Here is a 16,937-nt window from a genome sequence, read left to right as displayed (position 1 = left end):
CACTTGTTCATAGTGAAACCAAGTACAGTTTTATTTAAGAATTAGAAAGAATATTCAGTATCTGTGAAAGAAAATCCCATTTAATATATTTAAATAAACATTTCTGTATGTAAAAAGAAGAGTACAGTAATTACTCCACACTTCTCCTTCCTTGCAATGGGTCAGACAAGCTGCCCTCACTCGGGACAGAGGCCTGCCGAGCTCAGGGTGAGCGAGGGACAAGCTTCGCAGCCATGCCGCCCACCGCCCACCCACCGGGAGGCTGAGGGCCCTACCTCACCGCCACTAAAAAGCAGAGCTACCTAAGGCAGGGGAGAGCGGAGGAGGCAACCCAGGAGCTTTGGCTGAGCCCTCAGGGACTAAGTGGGGCGAACTGACAAGACGCACGCCCTAGGTCCAAGCAGCAGTTCCCACCAAGCCTCCGCTGTGACCCTTTCTGCCCTGCTTGAAGGCTGTTACAAACTGCCACACCAGCCTGTAGTGGCTGAGCTGAGGGGCTGCCTGAGGCTTCCTGCCCCATGACTGCCAAGTAGCCTTTTTTTCTGCAAGGTACCCACTTTCCACACAAAACCCTCCACTCTGCAAGTAGACAAATCAATCTCTGACAATTCCTTAATTTGTGGACACCCTAGGACATGGCAGCCCTTATAATACCTGAAAAGCCTCATCAGCCCAATTCTGCGGCCACCTGCTACATTCATAAAGTTAGGGCACTCTCCAGCCCACAGCAGCAGAGATCAACCATCTGCCAAACCCTGCCCGGAAGAGGCTCACATTCCCTTGGAGACTGCAGACTGCCATCCTGGGAGTGTCAGGAGGGTGGCCTGGCCCTCCACCCCGCACCCCTGAAATGCTCTTTAAGGACACAACCTCACATCCCCACCCCCAGGCACGTCATAAGGCTGAATTTCCTGGCCTCTGGCAGGTGGAGGGTGACATCAAATGCCAACATTCAGCCTTATCACCCACAATGCCAGGGCTGTCATCAGCTACTCTCCATCCATCAAAAAGACAACTTCATGGCCCTCGCGGGGCCTGGGAGGCTGGAGGCAGCCCAGCTTAGATACACTGAGAAAGCTGGGTGTGACTGCCAAAGACCCATTTCCTCCCTGTGCAGCTACAGGAAGCGTGGACTGTGTCCACTCGTGTCACCACAGTTATTCCTGGGCAGTTTGCTGTGGACAACAGCAATGGCCACCACAGAGCTGCACAGCCTCAGGTGCTGAGGGCTGGCAGCTCCTCAGCCAACTGGCCTCACGTGGTAACTGGCAAACCTGTAAGCCTCTTTGGTATATAGAACAACAACAAAATTAAGCCACAAAGTCTAAAAATAAATTGCAAGCCGGCAGAATGGTTTTTGGACACACATTAGCACACATTGCTTTTAACACACAGAAACCTGGTTCTCGTCCTAAGATTTCATTATACCATCCAGCTTACCTCCCCACAACACTCCTGTGAGGCCATGAGAGGCTCACACAGGAGGGTGTGGTAGTGAGCAGTGCTCCGGCCACACCCCCACCAGCAGTCAGTCAGTGTCTGGGGGTCCTGGCTGCAGCATGGATGCCCGCGGGCGCCCCAGAACACTCCCTGCTGTTTCCCTGGCTTTTCTACACTGACCGCGGCATACGTTGTTGAGGCTTCTGGATTCTCAGGAGTTCTGGTGGAGGAACCGGCACTGGGGTCACCTCCTTGCTAATGAAATTCCTGATATTATGTCAAGAATAAGCTAGAATTCGTTTACACAGCCACTGAGGTTCTGTCAACTCTGGCTGCATCCGACCACAGAGTACTAACCAGCCACTTGACTGTTCTCCCGGCCTGACGGGTCCTATGGTATCTCAATACTGAGCACTCACCCATTTCGCCCTTCACACCCCCTGGCCAGAGTCCACCCTCCATCCCTTCCGTCAGATGGGCTTTTGAGTACTTGTGGAGCAGGCCTGCACACCCAGCAGCCGCACATGCCCGTTAGCTGCTGAGAAAGCCCTGGGCAGCAGTCTGCTGGGGCCTGCCAACCAGTCAACTGTGAGCGGCCAAAGCCAACATCCCCCGTCGGGGGTGCGACTGTCACACTTCCTGAAGATGCCAGTGCTGCCACTGACACCACCAAGCACCAAGTCAGCACGCCGTGTAGACTCGTGTCCTGCTGGAGCCCAGCCTGGCAGTGACTCCAACCCCCCTTGGTGCCCTGGTGGAGACCTGGCCAGTGTGGCAAGCAGCCTGTGCGCTTGGCAAACACCATGGCCACCATGGGTCTGGGCTTGCCTGCCCCCATGTTCCAAGTGTGCTCTGGGCACTGGTGTGCTTGTGAAGGAAGGAAGTCTTCCGAGGCCTGGGCAGACAGAGCTGAAGGCCAGAACACTAGACTAAGTATCCATTCTTTTCAACCCAGCACTGTCTGCTCAGTGGTGCAGGGGAGAAGGAAGAGGTTTTTCTCAAGTCGGGGAAGACCTGGCTGTGGCACAGAGCCCTCACAGGCTGACCTGGGTTCTGCTGGAGCTGGTAGGGAAGGTGAGGTACACCGATGCCGTCAGCCCCACAGCCCACCTTCATCACGGCTGGGTGTGAGCTGAGACACACTCAAATTGTCGCACTGGGTTCTCCATCCAGCTGCGCTCACACTCGACAGACTTTTAAGACTTCTACATCTCAAGGGAGAAGCTCTGAGGACAACCAACAAAACCAAATCAGGAAGGGCCTCACAGCAGGACCAGGCTCTTGTCCAGCCCACGATTAATCAAGGGCCACACCTCTTAAAGCTTTTGTGCTCAACACAGAGAAAGCCAAATGTTCTTCCAGACCAGCAGAACCAAGATGCTAAGGAGACTCAACCAGGCCTCTCCGCTGTGGACTGCTGCCACAGGTGCATGGGCTACACTGGAACCTTCTGGGGACTATTTTCTGTTGCAGCAGCAGGGTGATTTACTTTGAAAAAACACAGGAAACTAATTTGACAGACTCATTGTAACAGAAATAAAAAAACACAAGCTATGATAAATAAGACAATCCCAAACACATGGAGGGCAGCATTTCCTGGCATTAGCACGGACACTACTTCCTAGGGGTACAGACGAGCCAAGGCCAGGACCTCAGGACCCCCGGGGCCCCCGTCCTCAGCTCAGGTTCAATGGCTACTCAAAGCTGCAGAGCACCTGAGGGTCTGTGCTGCCTGTCGCTGCGTAAAAGCTGGACTTAGAAACTCCCAGGCAGGGAGGCTCGGTGTCCCTGGGAATCTACAGTTTTATGGCCTGTGGTTATGATCACGTCTGATGAGCTGAAGGGCGGACTCTTTAGTGAATGCTCATGCACTTATGGGCGGACGAAGGTTAAAGCTGGGTTGTGCTGTGGGTTAAATGAAAGGTTTTGATGCATTTCGAATATTCCGCAACTCTGACCACCCCTCTAGTGCGCTGCGTGTTGCATAGGACAGTGCCCCTCTCCCGAGCGAGTGTCCTGGTCACTGTGCAAACACGCTCTGGTCTGAGGGGGCACAGGACTGTGGCCTGGGCCGTCACTGTGGAAGAGGCGCTGACCTCCCTCAGCGCAGGAGACGCGACCGTGGCTCCTTGGGACCTAAGGCCTGCTCAACATTAGGTCCTGGGTGACGATCTGAGGAGTAATTAGTTACATATAAAACAATTAAGAAAACTCACTCTGCAGTGCTCAACTTGGTTTTGTCCTAGACTGTGCAGGGCCAGAGGTCCCCTGGTCCCACGGGCCTCACCCCGTCATAGCTCCACCTTGACCCCCTTTATGAAAGGCAGGCCTGTGGGCACCCTCTTCTTATAATCCAAGTATTCTTCCCCGAAAAAGTGAATCAGCGAGATCTCCTCCTCTTCTGTGCGATCACGGAAGAAGCGCCACACTGTCAGAGCGTAGACCACGCCACAGATGGGATTACACAGCATCACCTGGCAGAGGAATCACATGACACCCAGTCAGAGAGCCAGCGCCCAGCACCTTCTCTCACACGACTTCTAGAGTACTGTGTGGCTGGCAGCTACTCCTGTCCCCAGAACCACACTCCCAGCTGCGCCCTTTTGTACCCGTCTCTGTGATTCTCGTAATTGAGACCTCAGTTACAGAGAAGGACCACTTGGGTTTCAATTATGGGTAACACACACCCCTGCTTGCACCCAAGTGTGAACTCCCGATGGAGGAACTCGGTGCTGGTGTCTGTCTGCCCTAATTTCTGCCAGCCTTGGACCCTTGGCCTCCCCCCTCAAGACCACACAAGCCACAGGCTACTACTCTACTATCTGAGCTTCCAAAACAGTTCCTTTCAGAGATCACTCTGCTATGAAAGTTACAGTGTCCACAAGTCAGAAAGGTTGTCTAGCTGCCTTTATGTGGCTTCTTTACACATACACATACACACACACACACACACACACACACACACACACAGACACCTTGCCCAACCTGGTCCTCCAGCCAAAAAGTCCCTCAAAGCTGAAAGCATCCCCAGCTCCCAGAAAGCTTCCTCGGTTGCTGTGGAAACCACTAACCAGGCCCCACCCACTGCAGGCACCAGGACCCGTCCAGTGAGACCAGGCACACCCCCAACTTCTTCCCACGCTCCTCCACTGTTCAGCCCAGCAGCAGCTAAGGCTCTGAACCTTCACCCAACGGCCTTGGCAGCATCATTCCACCAGTGTCCTGGCTTTAAGGGTGGACCGGGAAGCCTCAGTGACCAGGCCCCGCCCATCTGTCAGCACAGAGTCTGTGCCCTCACACCTGGGCAGCCTCGATAGGAAGTTTCTTGTTCATCAGTAACAACCTTCTATTGAGTGGGTAAATCAGATTCCAGTGTGTCACCAGCACCATTCCAGATAAGAGGAAAAATTGTGTTCTGTATAAGGGTAAGTTCTACTGCAAGTAAGACTTACCTTCTATGCATGCATGCAAGCACCGCCCCCTCACACACCCAGGCAAGCATGTATACCAGGGCACAATGTGGAAAATACCCATGTCCAAAAAGGCGTGAAAAATCTTTCTAAAGCAGTTAGGCACGTGTGTGTGTGTGCGCGCGCGCGCGCGCGCGCACACACACAAACACACACACACACACACAGAAGCACTTAAGGCAAACTACATTCATCGCCTTCCCTTAATGTGTCCTCAGGGCAAGAGGAACATTGTGACTCGCCTCAGAAACACAAAGCTTTGAAAGAAATGCTACAGTCACCTGCCCCTCCCGCCCCATTACGGGGTCACCAGAATCCCTCAGCCCAGGCACCACTGATGGGACGACTGGGCCCCACATGATTTTCCCAGGTTCTATTTACATGCTCTGCTCAAGTTGTTCTAGGACTAAGTATAGAATCCAGAGACAGCTGTCAAAAACCAAGGGTTTGGCCCGCACCCGGAGACAGCACCCCCACCCCCACCCCAGCTCTCATTAACCTGGCAGGACCTTGGCCTCATTTAGACCTATTTTTTGATGAAAACCCACTGAGCCACCAGAAGGTGGCTGAGGACACTCTCTCCCCAAAGCCTACCGTCCCTCGCACAAGGTGTTCCAGACCCAAGTCAGAGTGGCAGAAAGGGGCCCAATGCAGGGCAGGGCCGTACCACCGCTGCCAGAGGTCCCATGCCCAGAAGCCGGCAGCCCTAGATGCCATGCCAGAAGGCAGGATGCCCTTCTCTTCCTACTGCTGGCCACTGTGTGTGCTTTCACCCCCTGACTGGTGTCCTGGGCCCCCTGCTCCTTATCAGAAGCCCCCTCCTCCAGGCAGTCCTCCTCTGTGCTCCTGGAAGCTGCAGGACACACCACTTGCTTGCCTGATGCACTGGCTGGTTCTGGGTGTCAACTTGACACCGGCTGGAGTTATCACAGAGAAAGGAGCTTCAGTTGGGGAAGTGCCTCCATGAGATCCAGCTGTGGGGCATTTTCTCAATTAGTGATCAAGGGGGGAGGGTCCCTTGTGGGTGGTGCCATTCCTGGGCTGGTTGCCCTGGATTCTATAAGAGAGCAGGCTGAGCAAGTCAGGGGAAGCAAGCCAGTAAGGAACATCCCTCCATGGCCTCTGCATCAGCTCCTGCCTCCTGATCTGCTTGAGTTCCAGTCCTGACTTCCTTTGGTGATGAACAGCAATGCAGAAGTATAAGCTGAATAAACCCTTTCCTCCTCAACTTGCTTCTTGGTCATGATGTTTGTGCATGAATAGAAACCCTGACTAAGACACCTGATGTTTGCCTTTTAAATAGGACATTGTCCTCAAGTTTAAAACAAATAAAATAATTAACTCAAAACAAGGCCCTGATTTTACCTCTAAAACATCGAAAAACTAGATTTGGTCTCCGGCTTTTAGAGGCACCGCCTGAAGCGGGCCAGGGAGCACATGGGAAAAGCAGCCCGTGCACACATGAAAACACTGAAGTGTACTGGAAATGGTGCCTTTATATTGTGCCAATTACACTTCAATTTAGGAAATGTAAAAAAGTCAAGTGGCCTAGATAGGAGGGTACAAGTTCAAACTTAGCTTAGGTCACAGAGCAGACCCTGTGTCAAGATACCAAAAAGACACGTAGAAAACTAAATTCCCAGGAAAGCAGTGTCAGCTCCGGTGCTGTACCTGGGTTCCGATGCTCCAGTAAAACCAGCCCACGTAGGAGGGGTGCCGGCACCAAGCGTACACCCCGCTCGTCACCAGAGTGTGGGTGTCCGACTTTTCACTCTGCACCACGTGGTTGAAGTTGGAGCCGGCTGTGAACATGGCTGCCTTCCTCAGGCATTCTCCGAAGACCACCATCAGCAACCCGGTGGCACTGAGCCAGGTAATCTGCTTCAGTTCTGCAGAAACAGACACGAGGGACAGAGAGAGAGGGTGGGGACACTGGGGTGGCAATTCTCCCCTTCACTGTTTGAAACAAACCTATCCCCACAGAGAGGAACACCAGAAACCACCCCAGGGGCAACTGGCATCTGTCACGCATTAAGCTTGATAAGAAAAGCCCCCAACCCCAGGGCTACCGGTTTCCCGGTGCCAACTCATGAGCTTTATATAAGCAGCTCACCCTGCCTGGGCGGACGGGCTCTGTTCTTGTCTGAGGAGAAAGGGCTACTGAGGGAAGCAGAGAGGGTCCTGGGTCCCAAAGTCAGCCCTAGGACCCACATGTGGCTTTTTGGGAAGTTTAAGTGTTCTCCCACTTCAGAGGATTTTTATGATAAAACCTTGTGAAATGTTGATGTTACACAGTGTTCAGGCCCAAGCGTATCTAGCCCCAGGCAAAGTTAAGATGAAAATCCAGGTGGGGCTCCATTAGGTAGTGCCCTGCATTATGCAAGGCTTCAAGCAAGATGTCAACGTCCTGGATTCGAGATCCAGAAGCAGAATTCTCCAGTGAGTGGAGTCTGCCCTTTATAAATAGCTTAGGGCGAGGGGAGGGCTGGGGACAGCTCAGGGGATTAGAGCTGAGAGAAGTCAAGGTCACCCTCGAGGAGCCACCCTTCCTTCTCTCCCACACCAACCTGGCCAAAAGATGTTTTCAAGCGTGAACTCTATCCAAGAAGACAGGGCAGCTACTGTATACTCCAGACTGTGGTTCAGGAGGAAAGAGTCCAAGGACAGACTTTTGGGATTATTGACAGCTGTCACTAGGTACTCAGAGTAGTGGAACAGTGACAGCGAGCACACGTACCTATTTAAAAACAAAAAGGAAGACGTAAAGCAGCCAAGAGCACAGACCTGTCTGCTCGAGTGCCCCGAGCTGGCGTGTGGTGCTGCCGCCACCCACCTGGGCGACGCCAGGCACAAACATACACGCAGGTCAGCCCTTCCCTCTCCATCAGGCACAAGTGCGGTTCCGTGGTGCCGTATGTTTCTGAATGTCACAGACAAAACTAAAAAGATCTCCATAGGTGAAGGAGAAACTATGGTCCCTTTACTCCTTTAACATGACAATTTCACATGTTAACATGAGAGGGGAGAGATAACAACGTAGTGACGCATGTGGGAAACAAAATTCAACAGAACTAAAATAATTCCAGCAAAGAAGGATTAGATGGCTCAGCATACTGATAGTAGGAGATAAAGCTTTTTACCTTGAAGCCACGGTTCATATCCAAGTCAGAGGCTAGAAGGCTCAAGGGACTGAACTCATAGTGTAGGGGAAAGTCCTACACTGGCTGTGGGGGGAGCACTAGCCGGGACCTAATAGAAACCGAGATGGAAAAGGCTTAGAAGACACCGGGAGACTCGCCCCTGCCCATCACCGCGGACCTGCACCCCTTCAGGGAAAGGCTCATCACAGCCCTTCGGGTGATGGGCCCTCTGGAGAGGGCACAGAGAGACCCGTTTCCATCCACCACAGATATCATTCACTAACATGCACGGTCGTGTTCACGAGATTTGAAGTGTGGGGATTCGGGGGAGGCAGGAGGCTGCTTCTTCAGAATCCTAACCAGCCTCCTGTTCTGTCAAGAGCCCAGCTGGGGATGAGGAGAGGCCACTACTCGCCCACTGCTGCCAACCCTCACCTTGGCACCGTCCACCATCGCTCCCAAAGTCTCTCTTACCAGCCAAAGTGATTCCAAGAGGACTGGCTGAAACTTAGCAGCACACCACAGCCAAACACAAAGCCAAGGAAACAAGCTCTGATGGCTATCTGAAACACACCCAAAAAGGCCTCGGTCACCAAACGGTCCATTTGCAGAGCTGAAGCCCAGTCTGCAGACTATCCTGGATCAGTAAGGCCTCTGTGAGCAGAGTCCATTTGCTCAACAGATTAAAGAGGAAGAAATACGGCTGCCTGGGTCCAAACCCTGTTCTTATCTGCCCAGCTCTGGCCTCCGACAAGTTACTTTTAGAGTTTACCCATCTAAGCCACGGGAATAGCAGCAGTGTTGTGTTTTAGGGCAGCGTTGAGGATTCACCATACAAAGCACCTAAGAATAACCAATTTTAACAGCCACGATAACTATTACTACTAGCAACGTCAGGGCTAACTACGGAAAAACTGCTTAAGCCCAATTTATGGTTGATACTCCCAAGTCAACAACTCCAACTCTCGCACTCTGTAGCCTCTGTGAAGCGGGGCGTTTGGCCAGCAGGTAAAATACCACCCCTGACATTACATAAATTAAAAAACTTCGTGGGTGAGCTCACTTCCCACCTGAAGGGCATCTGACTAGGCTGCTGATCGGCAGGAAATGCAATTAACACCCAGCGCTAGAAGTGGGTCCCGCCTGTGACCTCAACTTACAGTTGACAAACAAGCCGTGGGGGGCATCCCCGCGGTGCAGGCGGTGGGGGGTTAACCGACCACACCGACGGGCTAGGTACTTTAATGTTCCTTTAACACACTCACGCTAGACTAGCTCCCATGCCCGGTCCCCGCCTGCCCAGTCCCTGTCCCCAGTCCATCTACCCAGCCCTGCCTGACAGTTTCTGGTCCCCGTGCCCGGTCTTCCCGGTTCTAGTGTACCTGGCCCACCTACCCTCGCCCGGTCCCTGCCTGATCGCTCCCTGATCCCCGTCGACCAGGGCTCATCTGCCTCGTCTCCAGCTCCAGTGCACCCGGCCCGCCCTGCTGCAGCGCAGCCAGCTAGCTCGGTCCTGCCTGGTCCGCACCTACTCCGCCCACCTGGTCCCGGTCCACCCGTCCGTCCCTGTCCAGGTCTACCGGTCCACCCCGCCCTGATCAGGGTCTGGAGTCCCGGTCTACCGGTCCATCCTGTCCGTCCCGCCCTGTGCCTGGTCCGTGTCCGGGTCCACCGGTCCACCGGTCCCGCCCGCCCGGTCCCGGTCCCTCCGCACCCGGCCCGCACCTGGTAGCGCGGCGGCCGGTAGAGCAGCAGCAGCAGCGCGTTGAGCCCGGCCACGTAGAGAGCCAGCCCGGTGCGGCCCTGCAGGCCGGCGCGCGTGAGCAGAGGCAGAGCAAGCACCGAGGCGCCCAGGAGGAAGGTAGCGAGGCTGAGACGCGCCTCGGAGCCCGGCGGAACCCGCGCCGCGCAGCCCGCCATGGCACTGGGCGGCGGAAGAGCCAGCGGCGGACTAGCGGGCCGAAGCGCCGACTGTAGCCGGGGAAACACGAAGGCCGCGCCTGCGCACTCCACCGCCGACGCCGGCTCGGGAAGGGCAAGTGCCCAGAGCTGTGTGCTGCCGGCGAGGTCTCGCGAGACTGCCGCCCGCGTGCGGCTGAGGAAGGGCCGGAATCGGAGAGAGCCGCGCGCCTCGCGGGCCCCGCCCCTCAGGCCCCGCCCCGCAGCTCAGGACAGCGTGACGTCGCAGAGGGGCGACTCAGCAACCCGGAAGTGGCCTCGGCGTTCGGCAGAAGTTCGTTCCAAGTTTAGAGCCCGAGAGACAAGTGGGCTTAAGCGACCGCTGGATCGCACCGAGACACTGCGCAGGCGCGAGCGGGGTCCACGGACCCGGCGAGACGCTTCAGGGCTCCCATTCGTGGCCTCCCAGAAATGGGATGACCCTCTTCCTAAGTGGGGTGCGGTCCTCGCTTGATTTGGGGAGAAGAAGCATACTATGAGTGAGACGGCAGAAGGATAGAAATCAGCGAGTTATCTTTAGGTGGCAACAATCTGGACGATTTTCCTTGACCCACATAGGTTGTGTGTGTCAGCATGTTTTCCGTGTTGCCTATAATGAACATGGGCGTGTTAAGCCAGAAGTCTTTCATTTTCCCCTCACCCCCCGCCCGAGACAGGGTTTCTCTGTGTAGCCCTGGCTGCCCTGGAACTCACTCTGTCCTGGCTGGCCTCGAACTCAGAAATCCGCCTGCCTCTGCCTCCCTGCCCGGCCACCATTTTCATCATTTTAAATCTATACATCTGTGTATTTGTGCATCTTTATGAGGCACGACACAAGGTGGTTTGGCCGGCTTGTGATCCTGTTGTTTTATAAAAACAGACCAAGATATGTGTGTTAGAAGCGTGGTTGGTGAAGTGTGGGAGGCGTGCCTCGGCAGACCCATGCTGAGGCATCCCTTCCCCTGAGGTACCAGCCACACGACGGGTATATGTAGAATAGTTCTTTTAGGGCATGGGGAGGGGAGTTGAGAGGGAAGTAGAGACAGAGAAGGAAAGGGAGAGGAGAGGAGGGGCCGGCCGGAAACACGCGGAGAAAGAGAAAAGGGTCGGGGAAAGAGAGAATAAGAGTCGCTCCTTTTTTTTTTTTCAGATGTATTTATTTTTTATATGTAAGTCCACTGTGCCTGCCTTCAGACACTCCAGAAGAGGGAGTCAGATCTCACTACGGATGGTTGTGAGCCACCATGTGGTTGCTGGGATTTGAACTCTTAGGACCTTCAGAAGAGCAGTCGGTGCTCCTAAGTGCTGAGCCTTGTCTCCAGAACCTTTTATAGACAAGAGTCGCTCTTTTTATATAGTAAACCAGGCGCATAATCTGACTGTTGCCAGGCAACTGTGGGGTGGAGCCTGGAAAGAATGCTAATGGCTCTGGCTCAGTGAGACCCTCCTGCCTCTGCCTCCTAGTTGTTGGAATGAAAGGTAGACTGCATACTGCCTTGTTTTGCTTTTAAGACAGTGTATCCTCTATAGCCCAGGACAGCCCGGAACTTTCTAGATATCTGTATAAGACCCTTGAGGTTCAGCTCCTCCAGTGTCTCCCCTGCTCCTCCCCCCAAGGCTGGAATTTCAGGTGAGAGCCATCACCCCAGCTTTTATCTGTTTCTAGAGAAGTCAGGGTCCTGCCTTCTACCTGAAGGCCGCTTGCATGCTAGGCTAGATGTGGGGTCGGTCTGGTTTGAGTCCAGGGGAGAGGCCCTTGGTCGGAGGCTACACAGCAGGCAGGCCGCATGGAAGGCTTAGGAACTGCAGTACTTGCCAGCTCCTGGAAACGGGGCGCCAGGAGCTTGTGCTGGCTATGAGAAGCAGAGTCAGAAAGAGCAAGTCTAACCACCACGGTGAGAGGCAGGCTGGGAGGCTGTGGTGAGCCCTGCGTGCGCCTCAGCAGGAGTCCGGGCAGCAGCCCCGCTGTGTGGGCAAGTGGCTGGAGAGGCAGGCGGGGCTGCGTGGCTATCCCGGTTCCAACAGCTGCGTCCTGTCTTGGTGACCTTAGGCAGGTGACTCCTGGCCACCTTGTCTTCCTGTAAACTGGAGTCCGGATTTCACTGTGTTGGACGGACGGTTGTCTACTGTCCTACTTTGTCACAATGGCACAGCCTAGAGTCATCTGATAAGAAGCCTCATTGAGGAGGTGCATGCGCCAGGCCAGCCGCTGGGCGTGCCTGTGAGGGATCGATCGTCGTGACTCCTAACTGAGGAGCCACTCCTTGGCAGGTGTTCCTGGCTTACATAAGGAAGCTAAGCAAGTGGGCCGGCCATAAGCAGCACACACACACACACACACACACACCCCGTGGCTTCTGCTGAGCTCTTGAGTTCCGACTCTGACTTCCTTCAGCGATAGACAGGGACCTGGGAGAATAACACTAGAATAATCTATAAAGGCCTGCACTGTGCGGCGATGGTGGGAGACATTTGTCAAAGTGAGGTGATGGGAACTAGAAACAGATGTAATGGTTTCAGAACCCCAGCAACACACACACACACACACACACACACACACACACACACACGGTGTCCTAGTCTCCTTTCTGTTGCTATGTTTACATGCTGACCAAAAGGAACTTGAGGAGAGGGTTCGTGGCCTAACAGCTGCAGGTCATGGTCCATCCCCAAGAGGAGTCAGGGCAGGACCAGGAAGAGGCGCTGCTTCCCGGCTGGCCGGCTCACCCGCTCATACTTAGGTTTCTCACATCAGCATCGCCTGCCTGAGGAACACGGTCCCCACAGACGTGCACAGTTTGACTGAGGGAAGTCCTCGCTCGCGTAGGCTCCCTCCTCAGATAATGGGGCTGTGGTAAGGTGACACCACAGGCTAAGCAGTTCTTTAAGCACAGGTCTGTGAGACGCCTGGGCTTTAAAGTGGCAGGGCTGGGAGCTGCTACCTCATGGCCTTCGCAGACTCAGGACGCATCAGAGCCACTAGAGGGTGCTTCTCGCCCCTCACTTGAGGGAGGGCTCTTGACTCTGAGGCACAAAACCCTTTCTGGTGGAAGCCCCTCCTCAGGCCTTCGCAGGCCCCGAGCTTTTGATCACCACTCTTAGGCACCAAGCAAAGTGCAACTGACTAAGGGTTGGGGTTAGGAGAGCTGGAGCCACTCCATCCTGTCTCTGCGGGTCATCGCCCCGAGGCCCCATCCTCCTTCTTTCCTGTCCTAGAGGCAGGGGAAGGAAAAGGTGTGCTCTGCCCTGCCGGGTGGGGGCGCGCTCCAGGGGATGGGAACTTTTATGACTTGCTAGTCTGTCAGGGTCCAGAACTCACAGTGGAGTGCGGAAGGAGAGAAACAAGCAGACATATTTATACACATCTGGCCATGTGTATACCCAGGGGAAAATACACACAGAAAATGCATATACCCAGGAAAACAGTTTCACCAAAATAGCGCCTATAGCCAGAGAAGGGATCATACATCCCATTGGAGAGTGCATATAACCAGAGATACAGGGCTGGAGGGATGGCTCAGCGGTTAAGAACAGACTGTTCTTCCAAAGGTCCCGAGATCAAATCCCAGCAACCACATGGTGGCTCACAACCATCCGTAACAGGATCTGATGCCCTCTTCTAGAGTGTCTGAAGACAGCTATGGTGTACTTACATATAATAAATAAATATTTAAAAAATATAACCAGAGAAACAGTCCCATTGGAGAGTGCACACATACTCGGGTAGAGTCACACCAGTACACATAGACTCAGCTACACAGTCACACCAGTACACACAGACTCAGCTACACAGTCACACCAGTACACACAGACTCAGCTACACAGTCACACCAGTACACAGAGACTCAGCTACACAGTCACACCAGTACACACAGACTCAGCTACACAGTCACACCAGTACGCAGAGACTCAGCTACACAGTCACACCAGTACACACAGACTCAGCTACACAGTCACACCAGTACGCAGAGACTCAGCTACACAGTCACACCAGTACACACAGACTCAGCTACACAGTCACACCAGTACGCAGAGACTCAGCTACACAGTCACACCAGTACACACAGACTCAGCTACACAGTCACACCAGTACACAGAGACTCAGCTACACAGTCACACTAGTACACACAGACTCAGCTACACAGTCACACCAGTACACAGAGACTCAGCTACACAGTCACACCAAGAGCATAGGTACCTAAGGGAACAGTTATACACAGTACATATGCCCAGAGGAACAGTCACATGGAGGAGACAGTTATACACAGCACATATGCCCAGAGGAACAGTCACACGGAGCACGCATATGACCCAGGGATACAGTCACATGGAGAGGGACACACCCAGATGCCCAGGCTTTTCCCACAGGAGAGGAAAGGAGTCTGATGGAATGGACTCACTGTGTACCCAGAGCGGGTGTCAGGAGGGGAAATGCCCAGCTCTAAGATGCGCTGCCTGCCTTTCTATGAAAATAAGCACTTGAACGCGTTTTGTCCAGGGAGCTCCCAGGCAAGCACAAAAGGACCTCTTTCTCCAGCAGTAGGATCCCTCTGCAGCCCACATGAGCCTCCACCATGCCTGTGTGCCTCCACCACGGGCTAACACAGCTTTCCTGCCTGGGCCCAGCCAGAGGAGCTCTCTGAGTCCACTTAACGGGGCTGGGGATATGCACACATGCACACATATGTAAGGAGCAACAGGAAATTACAGGTGCTTTGTGGTTTGACAGGGAGCAGGGCAGGTTGCGGGCAGGTTGCTTTTGACACTGGGGCAAGTTGTTTCTGTAAGTGGATGCCAGAGTTGAGTTGAACCCCCCTACAGAACTGGGGTTACAGGCAGTTGTGAGATGTCTTCTACAAGAACAGTATGTACTCTTTTTGTTTGTTTGTTTGTTTGTTTGTTTGTTTTTCGAGACAGGGTTTCTCTGTGTAGCCCTGGCTGTCCTGGAACTCATTCTGTAGACCAGGCTGGCCTGGAACTCAGAAATCTGCCTGCCTCTGCCTCCCAAGTGCTGGGATTAAAGGCATGTGCCACCACCGCCCAGCTTTTGCATTTTGTTTCTTAAGCATCATGGTTTCATTGAGCAGGAGAGACTATGAAGAGCAGAGCAGAGCAAGCCTGAGGCAGGCATGACAATCATGGAGGAGACAGACGTGGACACTTCACACAGACACATAAGCAAGCAGCTCACCCACACACAGATCCCCTGGTGAAAGTCGGCTCCTGGTATCCGAGCCCGAAGCCAAGCAGGGGCAAAGCCCAGGCAGCCCACAGCCCACTCCTCCGTGGTGGTGGATGCCAGACCAGTCGCCCCCCCCCCCATGCCCCTCCCCAGCTCCTGGTTATTCAAGGCCTCTGGCCTACAGAGTGCACGTGGGGAGGCGGAGGGCAGTGAGGAGTCTGCCCAGAGTGGCTGTAGATCTCTGCCCACTTTTCCAAAACAAAGTTTTCTCTCCTCGGGCCCAGGCTGGTAAATGGCGCGTGATTTATGAGCCCATCAGCCCACAGCGCGTAAGTCATACGTGCACAAAAGGGTCTGGTAAATATTTAAAGATTAGAGCCCGCTCAGGGGAGACACAAAAGGCCAGGACAAAGAGGGTCTCTCTGAACTCGCTCTTCCTGAGCTGGGCCAGCCTGGCCACTCAATAAAGTCCCCGCCTTTGTCCCCTGAAGGGCCCTTGGCTGCCGTGCTATTTGAAGTCTCAACACAACTAAAGAGAGTCACACACTTTGCAGCCTCTCCAACCCCGGTGCAGACTGAGGCTGAGTCACTTCAGGGCTTAGGCCCTGGTAGTTAATGACACACAGCAATCATTTCTTCGCCCCACGTTGAGACACGTCTGCAGAGAGAACAGGCTCCTTCCAGTGCCCACGAGCACCCACACGGGTGTGTGCAAGGCTCATCTTTTAGCATTGGTTTGAAGCGAGCAGTGCAGGAATACAGCCGCTCCTACCCAGGACCCCAGGCTGCTGGCTCTCGGGGATGGGGGGTGGGACTTTTTTGGGAGGCTCCAAAGTCCTGCCCCACTTGGTTTTCAGACCCGTGTGTGCTTTTTTGCCAAATTTGAGAAATGGAATGGGGAAGGCACAAAGGCACCAGGTCCCTTTTCCCGATTAAGTTCCAAAGTGTGAGAAAGGGGAGAGCGGAGGTAGGCTGAGAGCCCCCAGGAATTCTAAAAGGAGAGTCTTTTTCCTTGCATGCGCAAAAGAAGCCTGGGTTTCCCTGCTCCTCCTGGGCCCGTGCTCCTTTCCCGGTGCCTCGGGGACCCAGAGCGCTAAAGACGGAAAGGGCAGGGTGTTGGCGGCCTGCATCCCCGTTTGCATAAGCAGGGTTTCTGAGTTGGTCCACGACCTTACAAGCAGTGCAAGGGAAAGCACTTCACACAGCCGATCAGAGAGGACAAGAAGAGCGGCTGTCTCTCCACACCTCTGGGAAAGCTCTCTTCTGGGTGGGTCTGCCTGGGGACGCAGGTAAGGCATCCGCGCGTGCGGGCAGATGGAGCACCCGTCCCCAGCCTGCATCTCACTAACTGTCATCTTTCCCAATGACCTTGCTGGATGCAAAGATCTAGCTCAGAGGGAGAAGAGGCTGACCGCGGAAGATGCTGTAATGGAAGCTACCGTAGTGGAAGGACGAGGGTTGGTTGAGAGCTCTGGAAGAAGAGAGTGGGGAGAAGGAAAGGGATCCCTCCTGGACGTGATCTTGCGCAGGAGCAGGCATTGGGAGGTGTTTTGTAGCAACGGAGGAAGGAACCGCAGAGAAGTCCGCACATAGAGACAGACCCGGTGGGCATGCCCCCAGCAGCAGGCATGTTAGTAGATCCTGGCAGAGCTCAATCATTGAGAATCCGTCCCTGCCCATGGCGAGCCTCACTTCTTCCAGACATAGCAGAACATTGCAAATTAGTGCATTAGCGCATTTTGTGGTCAATTTTCCACTACCTAAGAA

At 54.1% G+C, this 16,937-nt stretch overlaps 1 protein-coding gene across 1 annotated transcript; it reads right to left on the bottom strand.

Annotated features, from left to right (window-relative positions):
* Nucleotides 1–60: 60 nt before the first annotated feature.
* Nucleotides 61–10,096, bottom strand: Icmt (isoprenylcysteine carboxyl methyltransferase). The gene is made up of 5 exons (XM_052178296.1): nucleotides 9,776–10,096; nucleotides 8,525–8,613; nucleotides 7,478–7,647; nucleotides 6,582–6,799; nucleotides 61–3,914 (listed from the first exon to the last, which is right to left on the bottom strand). The coding sequence occupies exons 1-5, from the start codon at nucleotides 9,968–9,970 to the stop codon at nucleotides 3,732–3,734; spliced, it is 855 nt and encodes a 284-aa protein (XP_052034256.1). The 5' UTR covers nucleotides 9,971–10,096; the 3' UTR covers nucleotides 61–3,731.
* Nucleotides 10,097–16,937: the final 6,841 nt, after the last annotated feature.

Source organism: Apodemus sylvaticus, chromosome 3 (genome assembly GCF_947179515.1).
Source record: "Apodemus sylvaticus chromosome 3, mApoSyl1.1, whole genome shotgun sequence".
Classification (NCBI taxonomy): Eukaryota; Metazoa; Chordata; class Mammalia; order Rodentia; family Muridae; genus Apodemus; species Apodemus sylvaticus.
The sequence above is the reverse complement of the archived record's forward strand: the minus strand, read 5'-3'. Positions and strand labels throughout refer to the sequence as shown.

Excerpts from the sequence above, each read along its gene's own strand:
- Icmt (XM_052178296.1), bottom strand. The coding sequence starts at position 9,970 with ATGGCGGGCTGCGCGGCGCGGGTTCCGCCGGGCTCCGAGGCGCGTCTC. Across the intron at positions 8,614-9,775 it reads ACCGGCCGCCGCGCTACCAG|ATAGCCATCAGAGCTTGTTT; the intron begins GTGCGGGCCGGG and ends GGTGTGTTTCAG. Across the intron at positions 7,648-8,524 it reads TCTTGGAATCACTTTGGCTG|GTACGTGTGCTCGCTGTCAC; the intron begins GTAAGAGAGACT and ends GTTTTTAAATAG.